At 42.4% G+C, this 23407-nt stretch overlaps 1 protein-coding gene across 11 annotated transcripts in view; it reads left to right on the top strand.

The window, feature by feature from the left end:
* Positions 1-23407, top strand: part of CD86 (CD86 molecule) — a 62004-nt gene that overhangs the window by 13211 nt on the left and 25386 nt on the right. For 2 of the 11 annotated variants that reach the window (XM_009200070.3, XM_031661552.1), the window contains exon 2: positions 20233-20282. The exons of 1 other annotated variant lie outside the window; for it this stretch is intronic. In XM_009200070.3, coding sequence (XP_009198334.1) covers positions 20233-20282 — 50 coding nt within the window. 11 annotated transcript variants of the gene reach the window in all.

Genomic DNA, 23407 nt, shown 5'->3' on the forward strand with positions numbered 1-23407 from the left:
TCCTACTGAATAGCTAGAATACAGAATTATTAAATTGGAAAGGAAGTTAAATCACTTAGACTGTCCTTCCCCCAGGAAGTTCTCTCTACAGTGTTATCCATGACAAATGTTTATGCAGGCACCCTAACCATTTAAAATATGAACAGAAGGAGAACAGATATATCGATAAACCTATTCCTGAGACAAGAAACCAGGGGAAATTTTTTTTAGTTGTGACCTACACAGCTAGTTAGAATCTACCTCATGCTTTTAAGATGGTGTTTAATCATAAGGATATCATACATAACTGAAGTTATGTAATGTTGAAAATCATTTCGTGGCAAGTACCTCAACTTTATTAGGTCAGTGTAGGTCTCCTACATTCAACTATTGTCTCTAGGAGGACAGGGACCACACTTCTTAGCTCACCCTGGATCTCAAGACCAGTCCAAGGCCTTCATTCAGTCAGAGCTAGTTAAGAATTTGTTGATTGAATGAAGGAAATTTTAAAAAACTAGAAATTCCAAATGGTGCAATTACATCTGTGAATTTTAAGGTGTTATTGGAAAATGGGAAATATTACTGAGATTCGAAGATGGATAGGAACAAAGGTAAAGCATCAAAAATGTGCATATTTGTGTGTTACTAGAGTCAATAGTGATTGCCAGTTCCTATGCAGCCCTGGCACCACCTCTGAAACCTTAGCCAACCCCTTCCATGAGGTGTTGAGATACACGACAGACAGGTGATGAAGGAGAGGTGCTCTGGATGTTGCCTTGCCGCTAGATCCTGGTCTTTAGTGTCCGTGTCCACGGGGTGAGTTGTGAGCCCATCAGTTTCCCACACTACAGTCCTTCTCTGGCTTAGCCTTGCTTCCATATCCTGTGGTCCAGGTCCCCCCTGGCCCCTGTGGCCTGCCCCCAGGGATGGACACCCCTCCACACACTTCTGAGGAGCTCCTGATTCTGGGCATGCCCCAGCACACCTCGACTCCACTCTGCCTTGTCTCCATCAGACCAGAGACCTCACTTAGACCCTGGGTATGGGGTTGCTGGTTCCCCATGTGCTGCGGTTGTCACTAGCCTGAGCTCTACCCAGGCGCCCATCTTTCTCATCTTCCACACTGCCCGTTCTGCTAAAGCAACTGCACATCTGAAGGCTATACTTATCCCCAATTCAATGGTACTTTTTCTAAAATGCATACACCCTAATGCTTACCCTTTTGACAACTTTCTCCTGAACCTACCTTTTAATATAAGCAAATTCAGTCTTCAATTCAAATAAGTGTATTTTGCTGCTGAAGCCACCATGTGATTTTGAGAGATAGTAAAGACAGACAGTCTTTTGCATTCACTTGTGGAATCCTGAAAATACCTCTTAGTGTCTCTTGCTTTTCTGACTTCTCGCTTGAAGACATCTAGACAAAAATGTGTCCCTGGGTCCTAGTTTCTGGGTTCAGAAATTGATTAAATGCAAGAAAACAATATACATTGCCTCTTCCTTAGCATGCATGAATGGTAGATGTGAATTTGCATCATGAGAAAGTAAATAAAAGAAGATTCCCCAGGGCAGCTAGGGAGGCAGAAAAAGCCAGCCTAGGATGGAAGTGGAGGACGTGACAGAGGTTATGAGAGTGAGAGTCCGCCCCCCCCACCTCGGTCACTTACTGGTATGATATAAATGCTAAGACTGCAAACTTTTGGCTCACACAAAGAAAACTACTCAACTTCTAATGCTTAACTATGTAAAATTTACTTTTAAAGTACAAGTTACAATTGTGTCGCCCCTCAAAGAAACAAGAAACTCATTACATTTCTAAGAATGTTCCTTCAGAAACATGGAACTGAAAGCTATTTTTAAAAATTGATCTGGCCCTTAGAAAACTGGGGCCTTTTCTTTAATTTACCTAAGGAATTGACATAAAAGTCTAGGGTTCTGCACCAGAAAAATGCAGAAAGTGTCAAAATAGAAGGCAGAAATACAAAAGGAGACTTTTCGCAACAACGTTCTATGTCTAGCATTTGATTCCAAGGGTGCAACATGGGGAAGTGAACATGTGGACTGTGAAATTGATGCTAATTTTCTTTCCCACTAGTCTAGCAGCCCTCAAAAATGTCATGTTATTAATTTAGTTACTTTACCAGAAATCCGTGTATGTGGTTAGTGTGTGTGTTTTTTTTTTAAATTAAGAGACTTTACTTATTTTTAGAACAGTTTTAGATTTTCAAAAAATTGAGCAGATAGTACAAGAATTCCCATCTACTCCCTTTGTGGCACACAATTTCCCCTATTTTTACCATCTTGTACTAGTGTGATGTATTTCTTACAATTAAGCCATTGTTGCTGCTTCGTTGTTATTATTATTTAAAGCCCATAATTTACATTAAGGTTCTCTCTTTGGGTTGTACAGGTCTATGGATTTTGACAAACATATAATGTAATGCATCCACCATTATAGTATCATACAGAATAGCTTCACTGCCCTAAGAATCCCCTGTGCTCTGCCTGTTCACCCTTCCCACCTCTCCCCAACTCCTGGCAACCACTGATCTTTTTACTGTCTCCACAGTTTTGCCTTTTCCAGAATGTTCTATCTTTGGAATCATAAAGTATGTACCCTTTTCAGACTGGCATCTTCATTAAGCAATGTGCATTTAAGTTTTCTCCATGTCTTTTCACATCTTGATGGCTCATTTCCATTTATTACCACAAAATATTTCGTTGTCTGGATATACCACAGCTTTACCAACTGAGGGGCATCTTAGTTGCTTCCAGTTTTTGAATAAAAGTGGCTATACATATTCATATATTTTTCTTAGTTGTGACCTACACGACTAGTTAGATTCTACCTCATGCTCTTAAGATGGTGTTTAATCATGAGGATATCATACATAACTGAAGTTGTATAATGTTGAAAATCATTTGGTGGCAAGTACCTCGTGTGTATTCATGTGTAGGTTTTTGTGTGGACATAAGTCTTCAATTCAATTGAATAAATATACCTAGAAGTGTGACTGCTGGATCATATGGTAAGAGTATATTTAGTTTTTTAAGAAACTGCTAAACTATCTCCCAAAGCGGTTTTACCATTTTGCATTCTTACCAGCAATGAATGAGGCTTCCTGTTGCTCCACATCCTCGGCAGCATTTGGTATTGTCAGATTTTTGGATTTTAGCCATTCTAGTAGATGTGTAGTGGTATCTTACTGTTTTAATTTTCAATTCTGTAATGACATATGATGCTGACCATCTTTTCATATGCGTATTTGCGTCCGTGCACCTTCTTTGGTGAGGTATATGTTCAGATCTTTTGCTCCTTATTAAGTTGGGCTGTTTGTTCTTTTATCTTTGAGTTATAAGAGTTCTTTGTGCATTTTGGATACCAGTCCTTTATCAGATATATCTTTTGCAAATATTTTTTCCCAATCTGTGGCATGTCTTTTTATTCATATAATGGTTGATATGTGTTTCTGCTTTAAGGAGGAAGGGTTTTAAAAATACAATTTACAGTAGCAGTAAACATAAAAATTCACTGCAAATGTCTTATGTTCACTCTCAGGTAATGTCAGGGAACTAGGGACCCAGCAGAGTTTAATTAAAGGGGAGTGTCAAGTCCTGGGGGCTGTGGCTGACAATCCTACTTTATTAGCAATTGTGCAGCAGGCTGAGAATAAGAAGACAACCCAGTCCTGAGCTGCATCACTTCTAAATTAAGAATAATTCAGGAACTGTGTTTACAGTGAAATCCTGTCCTTCTCCAATAGATTATATTATGTATAGGATATGAATTTCCATCCATGAATCCAAGTACATAAAAAATCATCACTTTGAAAATTTCCTTTAGCTCAACTTAATCCCATCTGTGAGCCTCCATTCTGCCGGTTAAACAAGAGACCGTAACTGGGTCATGCAGGCGTCACCTTCCTTTCCTGCAGCCCAGTCAGAATTCAAGAAGTTCACCTGGTACCTGGAAAATGATGGAAGGACCTCAAGTCCCTAGTCCGTCCTGGTTGCCATTGGCACCCTTACTATCTGAGCCCATAGTGGCCTGTGAAGTCCGGCAGCTCCCTGCCCCCATGCCACAGTGGGAAATGAGAATATCTACTGAGGCTGGGCCCCATGAGCAAAGCACACTGCCTTTCTAGGTATGAGCCGTCACACCTGAGGTTGCTACCCCTCGGGAGCACGGACAGAGGGTTAGTTGGGTTTCTACTGCTCGCGGGACCCATACAACCATCCCCTGCCCTCCCTTCTCGCATTTCAAAAGCATTCTCTCCCTCTCCTTTCACCTCTAAGCCACCTGCATCATCTCTTCCATGGGCTTTCACAAAAGTCTCGATGAACCTTTGATCTTGTATCTCTTCTGCTTTCCCCCTTGCACAAACCTCTGCATCAAGAAAGCTTAGAAAATAAACAGTAATTAACATTTCAATAAATAATGCTGCTCTAATTATTTGTGAAAACTATTCTATATTAGAACTCCCATCAGCGCCACCTCCTAGAGTGCTTTTACACTTGACCACTGGCCACAGGAGGCCACTTCCATATAACAACAAACAGATGACTGAACTTGGAAAACTCAGCTAAATGTTCAGAGGTTTCTAGACTCCCATGGGTTTCTGGCTCTGTCACATGGAGTAGATCTCTGGTGAAGTTTGGTGAGGGCAACTTTCACACCCACACATACCAGCTGCTGTGTGTAGCCTCTCCCCCTCTGGTTGCTTATCCTTGCAGCCTTGGCCTCTTCAGTTCTGAGAACATCAGAGAATGAGGCAGTGGAGGAAGTAGGCCCACACAGAAAGCAGCTTTCTGAAGTAACCTCAGCAACTTCCTCCTCACCAAACACAAGGAACTGATCTTCTCCATTGGGCTCGGCCTCCTGTCAGCCAAGGACAACGCTGTTGACCACTATCACAGTTGGCCCCGCTCCACCCTCGGCTCTGATGACATATGTGGGAGTTAGAGGAATTTTGATTGACTGACTGCTGGCCTGTCACACAATCAAGATGGGGCAAGGGGGTGTGATCTGATTTGACATGTGAAAAAAAAGCCATGGTGAGCAACCCCCTGCAACTGTTGAAAGGCTAATTCAATCTCAGACTCATTAACAAAAGTGATCTTGTTCACTGCCTGTTCTGCCCTGAGAGCCTTCTCTGCTAGGAGGTAGGTTGACTGACTCAGGGAGAAGGGTGCTGGCGGCAGAGCTGCCAATGGATGAGGGTCCTAGAGACCATCGGCATGAGGGGCAGTTGAGGACTGTAGTATTCAGCCAAGAGGAGAGACTACTAAGGAAATTTACAAAATCAGCTTTCAGTTATTTGGAAGGGTTTATATAAAAGGATAAAATAATATGTTCTCGTAGTTCTAGAAAACAGGACAGAGACAAGTAGATGGTACTTAAGGATCAGAGGAGTGAGTGTCAGTAGTTTGGGGATTATTTATAAACAAGACATTCTTCTGTTAACTCTCTTATCAAATAGTGAATTTCCCAACTTGACAAGTAAGAAAACACAGGCTAGACATGTATCTGTCATGACACTGAAGGGGTCCTTGCTTGAGTGAGAGACTGGAATGATGACTTTTGAGGTCCCTTACAGCCTAGTAACTCTAGCTAAGTTGGAGAATAAGAGAATTCCATGACACCATATCACCCCTGATTTCTGCTGCCTGCCTCACCATTCATCTCTCTTTACTCTTTTTAATATCCTTCTACGTTACAGCATTGGAGGAGGCTGCTCTAAGTAGGAACTGAAATAAGTAGATTAAAGAAGTGCTGTGGAAGGGAAAACAGTAAAACAACTCTTTTTTTTAAGAGCCTACTATTGCCAGGATCTGTGCTAGGCACCATATATATGCCATTCTATTTAATCCTCATGACATGCCTATGAGAGATTTAGTATTACTTCTGTGAGGAAGCCAAAGCTCAGAGAGGGTAAATAACTGCCCCAAGAACACACAGGCATTAAGTAGTGGAGCAGGGTTTGAACACAGGTCCCTGTGACTCCAGAGCGCACTGTGATATTTATTTTTACTGATCTGTTTATGGAAAATGATACTGCTTTCTGATTTAGTATTAACACAAAGATTTTTTTCTAAATAGATTTACTTAAAGTATGTTATAAAAATACTATATAAATAATGGAACAGATTTTACATAAGTATGAAGTGTTACTAGTAGCTAGAATGATGAAAGTTTGGGAAATACTACTCCAAATATTTTGACAGCTAGCCTTTCAATTTAGCCTGTCTTATATTTGGACTGCTGAGTACAAGGAAAAGAAGGAAACATGAAAATTAAGTGAAATATGAGTTACTTCCCCTATGCTCTGATAGGTGGGTAATTGGTCATATGTTACAATGAGAAAATCAAATGAACCCTTTCAAACAACAGCAAAAAAATTGTGATTGTAAAATCCAGAGGAAAACCCCAGGTGGGATCTATCTGTATGAAGGATGAAGTTTCCAAGGTCTGAACATAGAATGACTGGGAGGAAGTGATGACCCTGTGAGTCAAGACCCTGGACTCTGGGGGAGCCCTGTGGGTTTGAGAAGCCCTGGATGAAAGGTGAAGGGTTTTACAGACCTGTTTACAGACCTCTGTAGTGACAGAAGGGAGGGAGATCTTTGTGCAAAGGTCAAAGTAAGAATTGGGAAAGTCTGAAAAGAAAATAGGAAAGTAGTAATGAAGATGAAATAACTGCTTGGCATACTCAGTGCCACGTTATCTACAGGCAAAGACTCCTTTGTTTTTCACAACAATGCAGCAAAAAGTGATTATGAATCACATTTCTTAAGTGAGAAGACTGACATTCAAACATGCTCAATAACTGGCCCACGGTCCAGTGGTCAAGCCAGGACTGGACCTCGGACCACCAGTTCCAAACCCACACCCCTTCCCTTGCACCACACGCTTTTGCGTGGATGAGCCTCCACAACCCTGTCAACAACAAACTGTCAGTTTGCGACTTTGAATGTCTCCTGCTTCACAGGACACAGCTAGCCTCCAAGAGATCAGGGAGGCATGCCCAGAGGGGGCTGCTTCTCTCTTTTTAAGCTCAAGTGCCACAGACCTCAGAGGCACGTAAATGTCCCCCACACTGAGCAGAGGACTTTGTGGTGCCTGATCAGGGCAGAAAAAGGAGGCATGCACCTGGGGGAAGATCATATATGAGTGAAACCTGTCCCCGCTGAAGCACTAGGTTTGGAGAAATCTGCTGGGCGTTTACACACCTTTCCCACTTCTGCTTGTGACTTGTAGCCAAACTCAAGAGCACCACCCACTACCGGGAATAGTGGACCAAGGTAACAGAAACATTCTAGATTCATACAATTGGGGTTAGATTAGGATCATCTGAAAATGAAGGTTGTGTATGTCAATTGCCTTCTAACAGGATGGGTGGAGAGGTGTACTTAATGAATGATTTGGGGGAAGGGCTAGAAGTGAAGCACCTGGCCTCTCTGCTCTCACTCACTGAAGACTGTCTTCTGAAGCCTGTGGAACTCAGTGCCTGCCACATGGTTGCCCACATTTGTTGAACTGAACTGCATTTTCACCTATGGGCTTCAAAGGCTGTATGTACTCTGGGATCTCTGGGAATCTGTCAGGGAAGGCCTCTTTGTCATGTTTGTGGATGGGGCTGCCTTTGGGGGTTTCCCAGGGCTTTACACTCACGCTCCGAGGGTACGTTTGTAGTCATTCTCATCAGTGGAAATGCCCACCTGCCGACAGAAGTTATTTGGAACCAAGCAAGAGCACTGTCCCTGGCTGTGGTGTTGTTTCTCTAGTCAGTTCCCCTTTTTGTATTTGAGTTCTACCGTCAGTCCTGACATTATTTCCCTCTCTGCAAGGAGCCTTAGGAGGTACGGCGAGCTCGCAAAGACTCCTTTTGTTTTTTTCTTACTACCTTGCTTCTGTGTTCCTTGGGAATGCTGCTGTGCTTATGCATCTGGTCTCTTTTTGGAGCGGCAGTGGACAGGCATTTGTGACAGGTATGTTTGTGGAGGCTCAGACGCCTAGGGAGTGGCATGAGATAAAGCTGCAAGATGCATCTGGGCAGAGGTGCTGATGAGCTAATGGCCGGCCAGGGAATGAGTAAAAGGGGTTGCAGAGAGCATGCTTAAAACCTCTGACCATCAGGTTTGCTTCTCAGATTGACCACATTGGAGGTGGGATAGTACAAAAAATGTATCCCTTCCTGCCAGATCCCTTCATCTGTTTTTTGTGAGCTAAGAGACAGAATAGGCAGGAAATAGAAGGTGCCACTTACCAAATAACTGGCAGCTGTCCTTGGCCTTGGGGTGCTGGGGTCTCTGAGCAGCCTCTCTTCTAGAAGAAGCAGTCCAAAGATGTCAGCTGGCCCCGCCTGAGTCCCCTGTGCCAGTGGGAAATCCAGAGAAGGGGGATTTCCTCCTCTTGCAGCCTCTCTGCAATGGACTTACTTGGCTTTCCTGTTTGACCTTTCCCTTCTCTGGTCCAGAGACCCTTCCCCAATATTTCTTCCCATCCAAGTGCCCCATCCCAATATTAGCCCCACTTGGCACCAGAGACCAAGAACTAATTTAAAAAGAAATATTCTTGGGTCAAAAAAGAGCCCAGGCAAGTGATTGAACGTACTGTTTCACATGCTGTGAACATATTTGCATTTGCATTTGCAAACGGGCTTAAAATATCATCTCCATTAATAGTAATTTAAGGTTCTGGAGAGTCAGGTGAAAATAGTTTTTGGCAAAGGGAACTTCCTACTCCTCTTAAACTGTAATAATGAAGGAGATGAACTGTTTATCTTACATGTAACCTCAATCTTGGGACTAAGGCCCTGGACTAAAATGAGTCTATTTATGTGCTCAGACTTGCAGTTCGTGTTATATCTGCTGCTGCAGATACCATTAATATTATTTATGTGAGCTATCCTGTGTATAATGGAAGCTTTTATAAATCTCTATTTATGTGTTCCTAATATATTTATTAAGTGCTTGCTATATTCCAAGAACTAGGGACTTAACAGGTAGCATGAAAGACATAAGGTGAAGCTGTACTCTTGGTTTCTAGCCTAGTGGGGAAATCACATTAATTTAATCACACTAAACATGACTACATAGTGCTTTAAAGGGAAGGAAATCGTTCTATGTGACTATATCAGCTGATTAATTACTAAGCCTTTGCATTTGATATTTTGGTTAGTCTATTATTCTTCAATTTCATATGCCTCTTCCTGGGTGGGGTGAGGATGGGATTTTATGGAGTCAAGGCTAGGGCGGGTGGGGAGAAAACATGAGAAAGATGAGATGAGCCAAGCCAGATTCTTCAGCAGAAAAATCAAGGTTGAAATACCATGTTTCAAAAATCAGATTGAGGTGGGAGTTGAGGTTAGGGGTCCCTAGGCCAGGGGATTGAAGCTTCAAAGAGATAAAACTAGAGCAAAAGCAAGCGCAGAGGGTGGCAGAGAGGTCCCTGGGCAGTTTTCCACAGTCCATTCTAGTGCTGGCAATTCACCTTTCATGGCAGGTAAGAGTATTTGTGGGGTGGGAGAAAGGGTAGGGCCATAGGCTAGGCACACAGCCCTTTACTGGCCCTTATCTCTCCTCTCCTCTCCTATACAGCGCTGTTTCTGAACTGTACATTGGCTTACACTCGGGCTGAGGTTTGGGGAATAGGCGCCATTTTGAATATGTTTGGAGGAAGAAAAGTGTGTCTTCAGCACTTTCCACCTCCCCATCATGGCCCTGAGACCTCAACACCGGGAAGCATCTCGTTCCCTATTGGTCCTCCTTTATTCATGGATGGATATGATTCCTTTCTAAGTTCCATGTCTTTTTAGATAAATTAACTTGAACCTAATGCCTAATGGCTTAAAAACAAACAAAAAAAACCCTCTCTCCTCCAGCTAGCATTTGCATTTTAACAGGGGCTTTCAAAAAATGCCTTAGCCCAAGGAATGAGTAATGTGGGAATTCCAAGCAGCAGGGTAGGACTGGTGCGCAGAATGGGGAGAGAAGGCCCCTCAAGTTGTGGCCCTGAAACGTTGGCTTCCTCTCTTTGACCATGATGCTGTTTCTGAGAAAACAAGAATCAGGCTACCTTAGGGGGCCAGGATGGGCATGGCTCCTTTTTAGTGAGTTCTGTAAGCCTCATTCCTGGCAGTCAGAGCCCTCGAGTGGATGAGCACAGACTAGGAGAAGCACTGTAAAACTTTGCATGATCCTTACCTTTTTGGCAAAAAGGAAAAAAAAAAACATTGTTTTCAAATTCATCAGTAGTTTGAAATAGGGTGCGCTTTGACTCAGAGAGTTTCGATTCTAGATACAACTCGTCATGCCCACCACCCCTTTACTGCTTCAGACTCACCATCTCAAGTCGATGAGCCTATAATACTGGCTTTCTTGATCCACCCTGATACCAGCCGTCACCTCTTGACAGGGTTATTTTCTTTAAGCTGTCATTACATCATTTTTCTGCTCCCAAATTATTAATTCCAAACTCCCAATTTTCTGTTAAATTAAATATGAATTCCTTATTTGACTTTTCATGTGCTATTAAGCCATCTTGCTCCTTGCTTTACTTATAGAAACTAATTTCCCATTATTTGTCCAAAGACAACCTCTGCTTCAGTCCAGTCAGCTTTTCTTATTATAAAAATTCCGTGATCACTCCTCCATTTCCATGTGTCCTTAAAAAATGTTATTTGATTGGGTCTCAAAAAGTTTCCAAAGAACATTATGCCAATGAAAAGCATCAAACACAAGGTTATACTTGATGCTTTTACACGTGTGTGCATGTATGTGTGTATCAAAAATATGGCTGAAATGTTTATCCAGTGAAACTCAATCAACACTAAAAAATGGTTCTTTCGGAAGCATCATTTCTTTGAGATCCATTAAACAGATGCCTCGGATGCAGGGTTATGTATTATCAGGAATCTGTCTTGGGAAGAATTATCGGAAGCTTGCAAAGCCTTTCAAGGACAGAGGAAGATAGTTACCACGTTGAGTTCTAGGAAATTAACAATTGTTATTGTTAAATGAAGACAGCATTTCTCAGAGGAAGACTGTTAAACAGTGCAGTGGCCTAGGCTGACAGCCCTCATGAGTGGGAGTATCAGAATGAGCAGACTTAATTACTTAGAACCAATACTGGGTGGAACCTCATCTGCTGTAACAGAAATAGACTCGTGCAAGTTCTAACATGCAGGGTACAGTTCTGACACCAAGTCTGACTCACTGTCAAAGCTCAGCTCAACTATTACCACCTTTACACCACCCTTCCAAGCTGTAGGAGTGCTTGCTATACATGTCTTCTGAAGCCCTGGGTCACTTGTAGCCAGCTCAGCAGACTCTACCCAGACAGGGATAGAGATACTTTAAATGTACCATATTGTCTACTATGTTAAAATGAGAGGAACTGACTCAGGGTGAGAGCAATGGAGTGTCCAGATGTTCTCCTTTATTTCTCCTTATTCCTGGAAATGTAATGAGAATCTTAGCGGTGAACTGAAAAGTTATGAGTTCAACCACCCACTCAATTCGAGATTCGCTCCTAAAATGTCTCTTCTGTGTTATTACCCCCACTTTGGTTTGAATAGTACTGGTGACAGGGAGCTTATCACCTCACAAGAAAATCCAGTCATTGATTGTAGCTCTCTATTAAAAGTTTTCCATCGTCTGGAACTGAAATCTGGCTCCCTGTAACTTTTAGTTATTGGAACTACTTGCCCTTCAGCAACAGTGTATGTATCCTCCCATGGAAGGGCCCTTAAATATTTGCAGATGGCCAGCATATATTTGCAATCTTTTCTTCTGCAGGTTCATTACTGTAGTCCTTTTAGTTGTTCTTCATCTAACATAATTTCATTATTCACTAGTGAACCTTGCTGCCCTTCCCCTTGATAAACTGAATTTGTCATTGTCATTCAAGTATAACTGACCTCACAGAACGTGATACCACAAGCGATGTGGTCTGATTAGCAGAGTTCAGTGAATGAATCCTACGCTAGGATTGGATGAAATTTTAGTTAGCCATACCACACTAACATTTATGTGATTTTTATGTTTACTATGGATAGACTATTTCTCCTGTGTCCACTTATTCCTCTTATACAGTTGTTATTTCAAAACTGAAGTACAGATTCTCACACTTACCCTTAAGAAATTCATCATGTTAGTATTAGTCTCTCTTTTCAGGCTTTATGAATATTAATTCAGCTAACCAATTTTTGAGCGATCTCATTTTGTCCCATCTGCACAGCATAAGTTTGATTTCTGTTGCTTTTATTAGTAGTTTTACTAAATATGTGAAAGTGAAATAGTAAAACACAGAGTCTTGTAGCATCCACTGTGGGATCAGTCTTTTAGACAAGAATGATGCAGTTGCTGAGTCAAATGAATAAATGAATAAATCAAACAATACTTTGTCCTCATTTCCTATATTGATCTATAACCATATCCTGTTAATTATAATTCTAAATATTTCTTGATCTATCCACTTTTCCCTCTCTTCACCTGCTACTATCCCAGACCAAACAGCCATCTTCTTTTACTCAAACAACTGCAGTAGCCAACTGATTGGTCTTCCTGCATCTGTCCTGGCTTCGCTGTCATCCATTTGCTACACAGAAACCATGGTCATCTTTTCAAAATGCAAATCTGATGATGTCACTCTCAGCTCTAATTTCTTTGATGGTTCACATATAAAGACCGAAATCTTTAACTGACCCAGAAGACAAGTGTAATCTGGCCCCTGCTCACCTCTTCAGCCTTGTCTTTCACTTGTCTCTTCATTTTGGCCACAGGGACCTCCTCGTACATTCTCTCACGTGCCCTCCTGCCTCAGTGCCTTTGCATATGCTGTTCCCTTTGCCGAGAACTCTTCCTGTCAACTCCCAAGCCCTTCACCTACTTAGCACCTACCTATTCAATCTGTTCTGTTTGCCTATTGATACATTACAAACTGTCCCCAAACTTAGCAGCTTAGAACAAGGAAACCCTTACCCACTCTCACAATGTTTGGGGTCAGGAATTTGAGCAGGCCTTGGCTGATTTTTCTGTTCCTCATGCCATCAACTGGTATCACCTGATGTTATTAAGCTGATGGATGGGCTGATCTGGAGATGCACTGTCCAGTTTTGTAGACACTGATCACTTGAAATGCAGCCAGTTCTAACTGAGATGTGCTGTAACTATAAAACACCCACATGATTATTGAAGATTTGGTACCACCAAAAAACATTTAAAATATTCATTAATAATTTTTATTCTGATTACACATTGAGATTATAATATTTCAGATACATTAGATAACATAAAATATGTTATTAAAATTAATGTCACCTATTTCTTTTTAATTTCTTTAATGTGACTACTACAAGTTTTCAAATTATATCTGTGGCTTGTAATTGTGGCTTGCATTATATTCTTTTTTTGAGATGGAATCTTACTCTGTTGCCCAGGCTAGAGTGCAGGGGCGCGATCTCTGCTTATCACAACCTCTGCCTCCCAGGTTCCAGTGATTCTCCTGCCTCAGCCTCCTGAGTAGCTGAAATTACAGGTGCCCGCCACTACGCCCGACTAATTTTTGTATTTTTACTAGAGACGGGGTTTCCCCATAATGGCCAGGGTGGTCTCAAACTCCTGACCTGAGGTGATCCACCCGCCTCGGCCTCCAAAGTCCTGGGATTACAAGTGTGAGCCACCGCACCTGGCCTGTTTTATATTCTTATTGGACAGTGCTGATCTAGAGCAGGGATCAAGCAGTTTTTTCTATGAAAGGCCACATAGAAAATGTTTTCAGCTTTGCAGGCCATGAGGTCTCCATCATAGCTGTTCGACTCTTCCATTGTACTGCAAAAGCAGCCATAGATAATAATTTACAATAGACATGGCTGTGTTCCAGTACAACTATTAATAAAAGTAGGTGGTAGCCAGATTTGGCCTACAGGCTGTAGTTTGCTGACCCCTGATCTAGAAGATCCAAGATTTTATTCATATGTCTGGTGGCTTGGTAGAGATGGGAGGAAGGCCCAGATGGGACCATTGACCCAAACAGCTATACAGGCCTCTCCAGCATGATGGTCTCGGGATAGTGGGACATCTCGGGATGGTGGCTCAGAACTCCAGAAAACGTACTCAAGACAGACAGGTAGAAGCTTCAAGGCTTCTTATGACCTAGCTTTTGAAGTCCCAGAATACCCTTTGTACTGCATTCTATGGTCAAACAGGTCACTCAGGCTAGCCCAGATTCAAAGAGAGGAGATCAGACTCTACCTCTTCATGGGAGGAGTAGCAGCCAAGAATATGTGTTTATTTTTAATCTACTATATCATTCTTCAAATCTCAGTTTAGGCTGATCCTGTTATGGGCTCTCAAAGTACCATGAACCTCTCTTTTGTAGCACTTGTCATAGCTAGTTTTATATTTCTTTGTATGATTACTTGATCACTATCTTGCTTTTCTACTAAACTGTAGGCAACCACATGAAGAGGAACTGTTTCTGGTTTTGCTCATTATATTCCTAGCACCAAACACAATGCCTGGTTCAATAAATATTTGTGGAAGAAACAAATGAATGAATGAACCGATAGCAAATGAATGAATAACAACTGTATCAATATTAATACCACATCTCTCCCTATTGCTGTCAAATATATCATGAGATACTCTGTCAGAAGCCTTGCTAAAATTCAAATATATTTGATTCCCAATAACCTTCCTATTTTGCAGTTCAGAAACTTTATAAAGAAAGAAATAAGCCTGTCTTACTCCTCCCAGTATCTTGAAGGTAGTAATACCTGCTGCCAACGTATAGCTTCAGGTCCTGGTGCTCTGAGAAGCAACGCTATGCAGCATATCACACCCAGAAGCAAGCCAAGGCCCCAGGCAGCTAGGGTTGCACTGGAACTCCACTCTCCTCTCAGCAAGCTGATGACGTGCCAGTCCAGCAGGCCTGGTTTGTCCAACCACAAGTATGAATCGGCAGAAGGCAGTGAGCTGGGCCCTGAGTGCTGCGGGGCTGAGGCTGACCTAATCCTTCCTCCACAGAGGCTGTGGTGTCCCCTGCTTTGCTCAGGGCAAGAACTCTTGTATACCTCACGATAAGCCAAGGACTACCTACCGCCTTCCACACTGGCCCTGGAGCCTGCATTGTAGTTATTTGTGGACACTTCTTCTTCTTTTTAGTGTCAGGTGAGGGACCAAGGCCTGCATGTCTTTACAACCCCTCAACATCTAGAACAATCTGACACTGAGTAGATGCAGCGAATATTTGCCTGAAAGACTACCTCAATAAATAACCTTCTGAGGCACCAACAAACTTCTCAGCATTTTTCCTGATACTCTGGTTACCACTAACATTCTAGACAAAGTTGTGAAATAAATCTTTTTCTTTGTTGCTCTCCAACGTCTGCCGTGGACCCCTCCTCTCACTTCCTGTTTCGTCCTCTCTGCACTCCCCTATCCCACCCCATTTCTGGCTGCTGCCACCCCACGTCCCCTCATCCTGCTCTTTGCCTGAACAAGAACCCACACGCTCCTTCAGACCTCAGACACAAAGATACCCCTTCTTAGTTCCTTCCTTTTCTGCCCAAGTGGTCATATTTCCCCAGAGCTCTTCTAGATGTGACTTAGATGGTCCACAGTAGTGTGCACCTGAAGCCTAAACCCACGCTGGGAAGCTAGTGCCTGCCCAGGTTAGAGTGGAGAAGAACTCTCTGTACCTGGCACACAGTGGGTATTCGACTAGTGTTTGCAGAATGAACAGCAGCTCAGGGCAGAAACCCTCCTGATGCAAAGGGATGCTTTACGGCCCCTTCTCCCAGCCCAGTCTGTCTCTCTGAGTGTCCTCTCGATTCCAGGAGCCACCATCACACCTGGCCCTAGGCTGTGCTGCTCCCCTCTGTCTCAGAGGCTAGAGAGCATCAGAGTCCTTTCTGCTGGCTTCTGTGGCAGAGCAAAAACTGGGTGGCATTTTTAAAGGTGCTCCGCCAGTGTGAAAGAAACACAGTGAGGCTGCATGGGTTTAAATCTCAGCTGTACCATTTACTAGCTGGGCGGCCAAGGGCAAGTACTGTGACCTCTTTGAGACTCCATTCCTTCATCTGTAACATAGGGACAAATAATCTCACCCTGTCGTGAGCAGTAATAGTACGATTAATCATTTAGCTGGCTCTTACTCATGTTCTTTGATGGGCCAGGCATACAAAGTAAGTGAAAGTGGGTTACGGCAGGTGCTCTTCTTGGTTTCTGGAGTGAACCTTCAGTTACATGGAGGCTTGGAGGCTCCTCTTTTTAGATTGCTGACTAGTTCACCCACCTTATTCATAGACCTTATTCTGTGCTTAGCTGACAGAAATCTCCTCTCAGAGAATCCCCCCGGTAAATTCTTAGGTTCTTTCCTCTTCCATTCCCCTTTTTGCTCTCTCCCTCCAAAGGCAAGAGTTTTCACTTTACAGGCCCACTGGAGAAAGTTATGGCTTCTGGTTGTGGTTTGGGGTTCACTCATCTTCACAGTCAATGACATTGGAGAAACTGGCTTCGTAACCGAGCACACACCCTCATGCACACACATCATGGCTAGAGTGGAGAGAAATTCTTCATATGGGGCACTTGTACTTAATAAAAGAAAATCATATCAATCTTGTGTATTTTAGCATCCTATTACATCAGGGTCACTGATAAACTAAGTGTCCAGAGTGTTTTCTAGGATGGTATATGGTCTCCAAATTAACATTAGTGAAGTTTACTGGAAGGATTACTTCTGGGCCAGGCCAGGATTTTGAGGAGAGATGTGGTTGCTGTCACCACATCCTTGAAGGACTTTGGCAGAAGTGTCTTAGGCTTACTCTGGATAGCTTCAGAGGACAAAACCGGTATTGACAGAAGGAAGGTAAGGAGAAGCAGCTTCTAACCCAGGGGAAGAGAGAGTTTTCAAACTGAGAATTCAAAAATGATACTGATTCCTTGTCAGGGTCAGTGCTTCTCCCCACTGTGTGAATTACAGGGGCCATTTGTCCAAGATTCCTCAGAGCAATACTGATTTCATGTAATTATTTGAATATAATTTTATATTGAATTTATTTTATTGTGAGTATGACCATCTTTTCAAATGTATGAGATAGTTATTTCCAGTTCCATGTACTATCTGTACATTTCTTTTGCCCGCTTTTAATTTGGGTCTTTGGCTTTTTTTCTTGTTTTTCTTATTAATTTGTAGAAGCTCTTTTTTACATAGAAAATTAATACTTTGTGACTAGTTGCAAATATTTTCAGTTGCTGAAAATACACAGTACGTGTTCCATGTAAGAGCTGAACGGCTGGTTCCTGATCGCTGCCTCCCTCCCTTCCAGCCAATAGATTTCAGAGTTTGGGCATTACCTATTGAGCCAAAGCTGACACCACAACAAGGGCAGAGCGTGGGAACAGAGTTCTCTGTCTGATTCCTGTGAACTTCCTCATACTAAATCACCAACAGCAACCTACTTATCATAGAATATGAGAATTGAACAAGTGTTGGCAAGGATGTGAAGAAATTGGAGCTCTTGTTCCAGTTGTCGATGGGAATGTAAAGTGATGTAGCCGCTGTGGAAAATAGTGTAGCAGTTCCTCAGAAAATTAAAAATAGAATGACCACATGATCTAGCAATTCCCCTTCTGGGTATATACCCAAAAGAACTGAAAGCAAAGCCTTAAAGAGATATTTGTACACCCTTGTTCATACCAGCATTATGCACAATAGCCAAAAGGTGGAAGCAACTCAAGTCTCCATCAACAGATGAATGGATGAACAAAATGTAGTATATACATACAGTGGAATACCATTTAGTCTTAGAAAGAAAGGAAATTCAAACACATGCTACAATGTGGATGGCCCTTGAATACATTATGCTAAGTGAAATAAGCCAGTCACAAAAAGACAAATACTGTATGAATCTACTTATACCCCAAGCAGTCAAATTCATGGAAGCAGAAGGTGGAATGGTGGTTGCCAAGAGCTGAGAGGAGAGAATGAAGAGCTATTGCTGAATGGGTATAGAGGCTTAGTTTTGCAAGATGAAAGAGTTCTGAAGGTGGATGTAGTGATGACTGCACGACAGTGTGAATGTATTTCACACCACTGTACACTCAAAAGGTGAAGATGGCAAATTTTATGTATATCATACCACAACTAATAATGATTTCTAAAACTTATGAGATGTAATTTCACCCTTTCCTATTGCTAAAGATCACAAATTAGAAAACACTTTGGGAAAAGGTACATGAAAATAAGTACTCTTGTGTTGATCAGAGCATAAACATAGAATCTCAGGGGAGAACAATTTGCAACTATTCTTCGACCCTTTGGTCAAGCAATTCTACTTCCAGGAATGTAGCTTACTCCCACCTGTGTGATATGGCATATAATCAAGGTTTTCCATTGCAACAAAAGATTGGAAACGATGTTTAAGTATCCATCAGTAGTGGTCTGGAGATATATATATATAAAATTGTCATCCAATAGAATATAATAGACTAATATGCAGCTGTTAGCCTGAGGATACTCATTACATGCTGATACAGAATAATCTCCAAGGTAGTCATATGTGTGCAAAACTGTACACAGTATGCTACCATTTGTGCTTAAAAATAAAAAGAAAACAGAATATGGATCAATGTTTTTGTTTAGTTTTGTCTAAAGTAACTTTAAGTAGAGGCAAGAAACTGGTAACAGGTAACGATGATCACCCTGTTACATCTATAGAAGAAAACTAGACAGCTAGGGGACAAGGCTGGGAGGGAGACTTGCTTTCCACTATTTATCACCTTTACCTTTCAAATTTAGTACCATCTACATTTAGTACCATGATCTATTCAAAAATATTTATTAAAAAAAGAAAAAGTATAGTCTAGAAGGAAGAAAAAAACATAACAGACACTTCTAGCCCAATGCTTTGCACTGGGTGCTATGAGAGCAGAGGAAAGAAACCCAGATGGCTTCTAGACAACACCGTCTGGGGAATAAATTTCTGCTATTGGATCAAGAATAGTTGTACATTTTTTCCTGGAAAGAATTGCTTTGTTTTTCTCAACAGACCTACGAATTTAGTGGACAGACCTGTGAATTAATTCACTGGCTAGGTTTTCCTTTTTACATTGGCTGTTAAAAAACTATAAGCCAAACTTATGTCCCGCTCAGTGCAAATTGAGCAGATTTTTAGGGCAAGCATTTAGCACTGGCCTTGTCCCTGGCTCTGTATTATACTCCTGTATTTGGTTTGCTTTTCCACCTGTTTCTTATGTTTGTCATCTTTCCTGTCTATGGCTGTACCATCCTGAATGTGTCTGATCACATCTAATGTTGGTCACCTCTCCTTATTCTTTGCTTCCTTATAGGCCACTAAGCAGCCTTCTTGGTGCTAGTTAGGGTAAGTGCGTGGGTGGTGAAGGAGGGAGGAGGGGAGGAAGAAAGAAGATAGAGGTTATAAAGTAAAGCATATCCTTTTTCTTGGCTTCATCATGTAGATTAAGTGAATTGCTCTCAAAGCGTGGTCCTTGGGCCGGCAGCATTGTCATCACCTTATGTTGTTAAACATAAAAATTATTGGGTTTCATCCCAACCTACTAAGCCAGACTTTCTGTGGATGAGGCCCAGGAAACTCTCCAGGTGATTTTTACTCACATTCAAGTTTGAGAACCACAGGAAAACAAAAGGCAGGCTGATTTCTAAGATTAAATACAATACTCTCCAATTGCCTCCATGATGCCTGTTGTGTTGGTCAAGATAAATAATGCTAGCTACTGCAATAATCAATCTCCCAAATTTTATTTTTTGCCAATATCACAATCCAATGTAGATCAGTTGTGGGAGAGGTGTAAAGAGAGCTGCTTTACTAGTTTATTAAGCAAACCAGGTCCCTTCCATTGTAAGACTTTGCTATTTTCTAGGCCCTTGGACATTTCCTCTGGATCCCCTGCTGCTAAGAAGGCAGGAGAGAGAGGCAAGAGAGGAGATTTAGCAGCCAGATCTGGAAGAAACATCTTTTCTGCCCACAATTCCATTGGCTAGAAGGCAGTCTCATGGCCTATCTAACTGCAGGGGAGGTTGGGAAATGTGACCTATCTATGGAGCTAAGAGCAAAAGGAAATGGCTTTGATGAACCCCTGGCATTGTCTCTGCACACCCAAGAACCCAAGTGAATCCCAACCTCCACTTCTAGGTCATGTTTTGGTGAACATCGGTTTTCAGTTTCCTTTTCTAATCAAGTTTTACCTTTTCTTTTTTGACTCTAGCACTATGGGACTGAGTAACACTCTCTTTGTGATGGCCTTCCTGCTCTCTGGTAAGAACCTTTCAGCTTTGTTAAGTCCTGGAATCCTACTGTCTCCTGATGAGTCTGACCACTGCAAGCCCAGGCCTGAGACTTGGTGGGTTTTACTCACTTTCTACTGAGCGTTGTACAAGACCACATGCAAAAAAGACTTTCCTGGAGAAGAAGGAAGTGTTATGATTGAGAGCAGCTGATGGCAGGTAGCTGGGATGGAGCTCTCCTGCCATGTGCTTCTTCCGCCTCTGCAGTCTCACATCAGTGAGTCTAGATGCTCACAGTGGGGTAGCCTGGCCTATCCCATGGGGATAGGGGAAGGCTGCTGCACTGAGGCCCCTGAGACTTGACTCTTTTGCTCAACACATATTGTCTTCTGGTCTTTTCTGACCCTGTTTCTGTCTTCCTCAGGCTCCTAGGAAACAACTGATGGAATTCCAAAAGTCTCCCTTCATACAGAGCACTGGTTTTCACGTCCCTGCCTTCCCTACCCTCTCTCACTCCCTTCCCTACCCTCTCTCATTCCCTTCCCTATAGCCCATGCACATACATCATGGTTGCCACAGCTTCCTGACAACTATGGATCGTCAGCTAATTGTGTCAGCTGATTCACAGTGGAGCCTAATGAAGCTGAAGCTTCAGAGCCCTCCATTTGCACAACCCTTTCTAAATCCCCCTCAAGACCCTGTGAAGGGCCCTCTAGCACTGTGGTCACATGTCTTATGCCTTGGTAAAATTTGAGTAAGATATTTTAACCACAATGAGTTATGACCACTGTCTCCTTCCTCTGCAACTTTTCCCTCCATGCCATTCTCCTCCTATCTGGTGGTGTTAGCAGTCAGGGGCATTTCGTATTTGAATTCTACATTCTTTTTCTTAACTATCCACCGCCTCCCCTCAAAATTTTAACAGCATCCAGCCTCACAAAACTCAGATCTTCCCTGTTTACTGTTCCACTTTGAGTTTCAGTTTCTTCATCTGTAAACAGGGGTTGGCTGCGGTCCCTGCCATGTATCCTGTGACTCAGTGTCTTGTAGTTACTCCTGGGCTACCTCTTCCTGCTGCTCCTTCTCTCCACCTGCAGGTCTGAGAGGGAAGCCACCCCACTAAGACAGGGAGGTGAACTGAGCCTGAAGTTTGGCTACAGCACCCACAGGCCACCAGCCATGAGTTCACCTCCTCAAGATAACCACACACCATGCCCTTGGCCACTGTTCCCATGTCTGCTGTGGGTGATGAGGAGTCAGGGAACTACAAAGAGATGGTCCCTCAGATCCATGCTCGCTGGAATAAGCCTTTTGGGATTTCTGTTTTCTGCTTAGCTTGTGGAGTCCTTGAGTGTGAGGTCTGTAGATGTGCCAGCTGTTCACTGACTTAGGTAACAACAGCAGCTTCCAACCCCCAGGGTCCATGACCTGCTACCTTAGCTCCTGGGGAGGTGGGAGGTATGCATGTGTCAGAGAGCAAGGCAAGAAGACAAGACTGTAGAGAACATTATCCAATAAGATTCCCTTCTCATCCAACTTCTTATGTATTTATTTATTTATTATTTTTTTGAGACAGCATCTCTCTCTGTCACCCAGGCTGGAGTACAGTGGCACAGTCACAGCTCACTGTGGCCTCGATTATCTGGGCTCCAGCAATTATCCCACCTCAGCCTCCCCAAGTGCTAGAATTATATGCATCAGCCACCGCACATGACTTATTTTATTTATTTGACAAATGCATATATACACAAAGTCATGAATCATTTAACAACAGGGGTACATTCTGAGAAACACATTGTTAGGCGATTTTGTCATAGTGTAATCATCATAGAGCGTCCTTACACAAAACTAGATAGCATAGCCTGCTCCATACCTAGGCCACCTGGCATAGCCTATTGCTCCTAGACTACAAGCCTGCACAGCATGTTGCTGTGCTGAATACTGTAGGCGGCTATAACACAATGGTAAGTTTTTGTGTATCTGAACATATCTAAGCATAGAAAAAATACAGTAAAAATATGGTGTTATAATCTTATGGGACCATCATTGTATATGACTAAAATGTGGCTGTGCAGTACATGACTGTATATATATACATATATACCCCTTACTTTGTGCCTGGTACTGTTCTAAGTACCTCATAAATATTAACTTGTTTAAGCCTCACAATAACTTTCTGCTTTAGATCTTGTTATTATTTCCCATTTTAAAATGTGGACACTAAAGCCCAGAGAGGTGAAGTAGTTTACCCAAGATCGACATAGCTACTAAGTGGCAGAGCTTGGATTCACACACAGCAATGTAGATTTCGCATTTGTTCACTTGACTCTTACCCTAACTCTCATGGGAAACCATGAATAAGTGGTAAGACTTCTTCCATGAGGCCTGAACAGCTTTGGTGGATAACACAGCTTCCACCTCATCCATGTTCATCCAGTGCATCCTCCCCATCACCTGCAGCTGACACCTCAGTTGACCCAAGAGCTTGGGCCCAAGCCCTTCTCATCAAAGTGACCAGCCCAGCTCTTAAGATCTGGGAGAGAAGGAAGAAAAATGTCCTGGAAACACATTTCCAGAAAACACTAAACTGGAACACCATCTCCCACCAGCTTTTCTGACTCTGCACACTGAAAGTGAGAAAGTAAAGCCAAGACACTCTATGAAAACTGAGTTCAGCTGTCACTTTTGCCCTTGACTTGCTGTTGACACTTCTTAGAAATTTCTTAGCTCCTGAGAAAAGAGTTATCAATATTGAAAACAACAACTTCAAATGGTAACCGTTTAAGTTTTATGGTGGTGAGAGAATAAGTGACTATATTTTTGGCAGTGCAAATTTAAAGAAATAATGGAAAGCCCATGACATCAGATTAGAAAATAACATTGCCAATAATTCACACACGATGAACAGCAACAACAAATCTGATTCTATTCTTCTTTAAAAAAAGGAAAAATTCCATTTGAATTCTATCTGCCTTTCTTCTCAGGGCACACCTCTGCTTACTGGGCTGGTGAACAGTGACCTAGCCACAGGGCAGGCATCCAAAGGGAGAAAGGAGATGCAATTGACCCAAATAATCCACCCCCAAAATGTAGAGCTGAATAATTCATTTCATGTCATAGAAACAGCAATACAGTGGGGCAATTCTGTTTCACTTT

The sequence above is a fragment of the Papio anubis genome, chromosome 2, assembly GCF_008728515.1.
Source record: "Papio anubis isolate 15944 chromosome 2, Panubis1.0, whole genome shotgun sequence".
Lineage (NCBI taxonomy): Eukaryota > Metazoa > Chordata > Mammalia > Primates > Cercopithecidae > Papio > Papio anubis.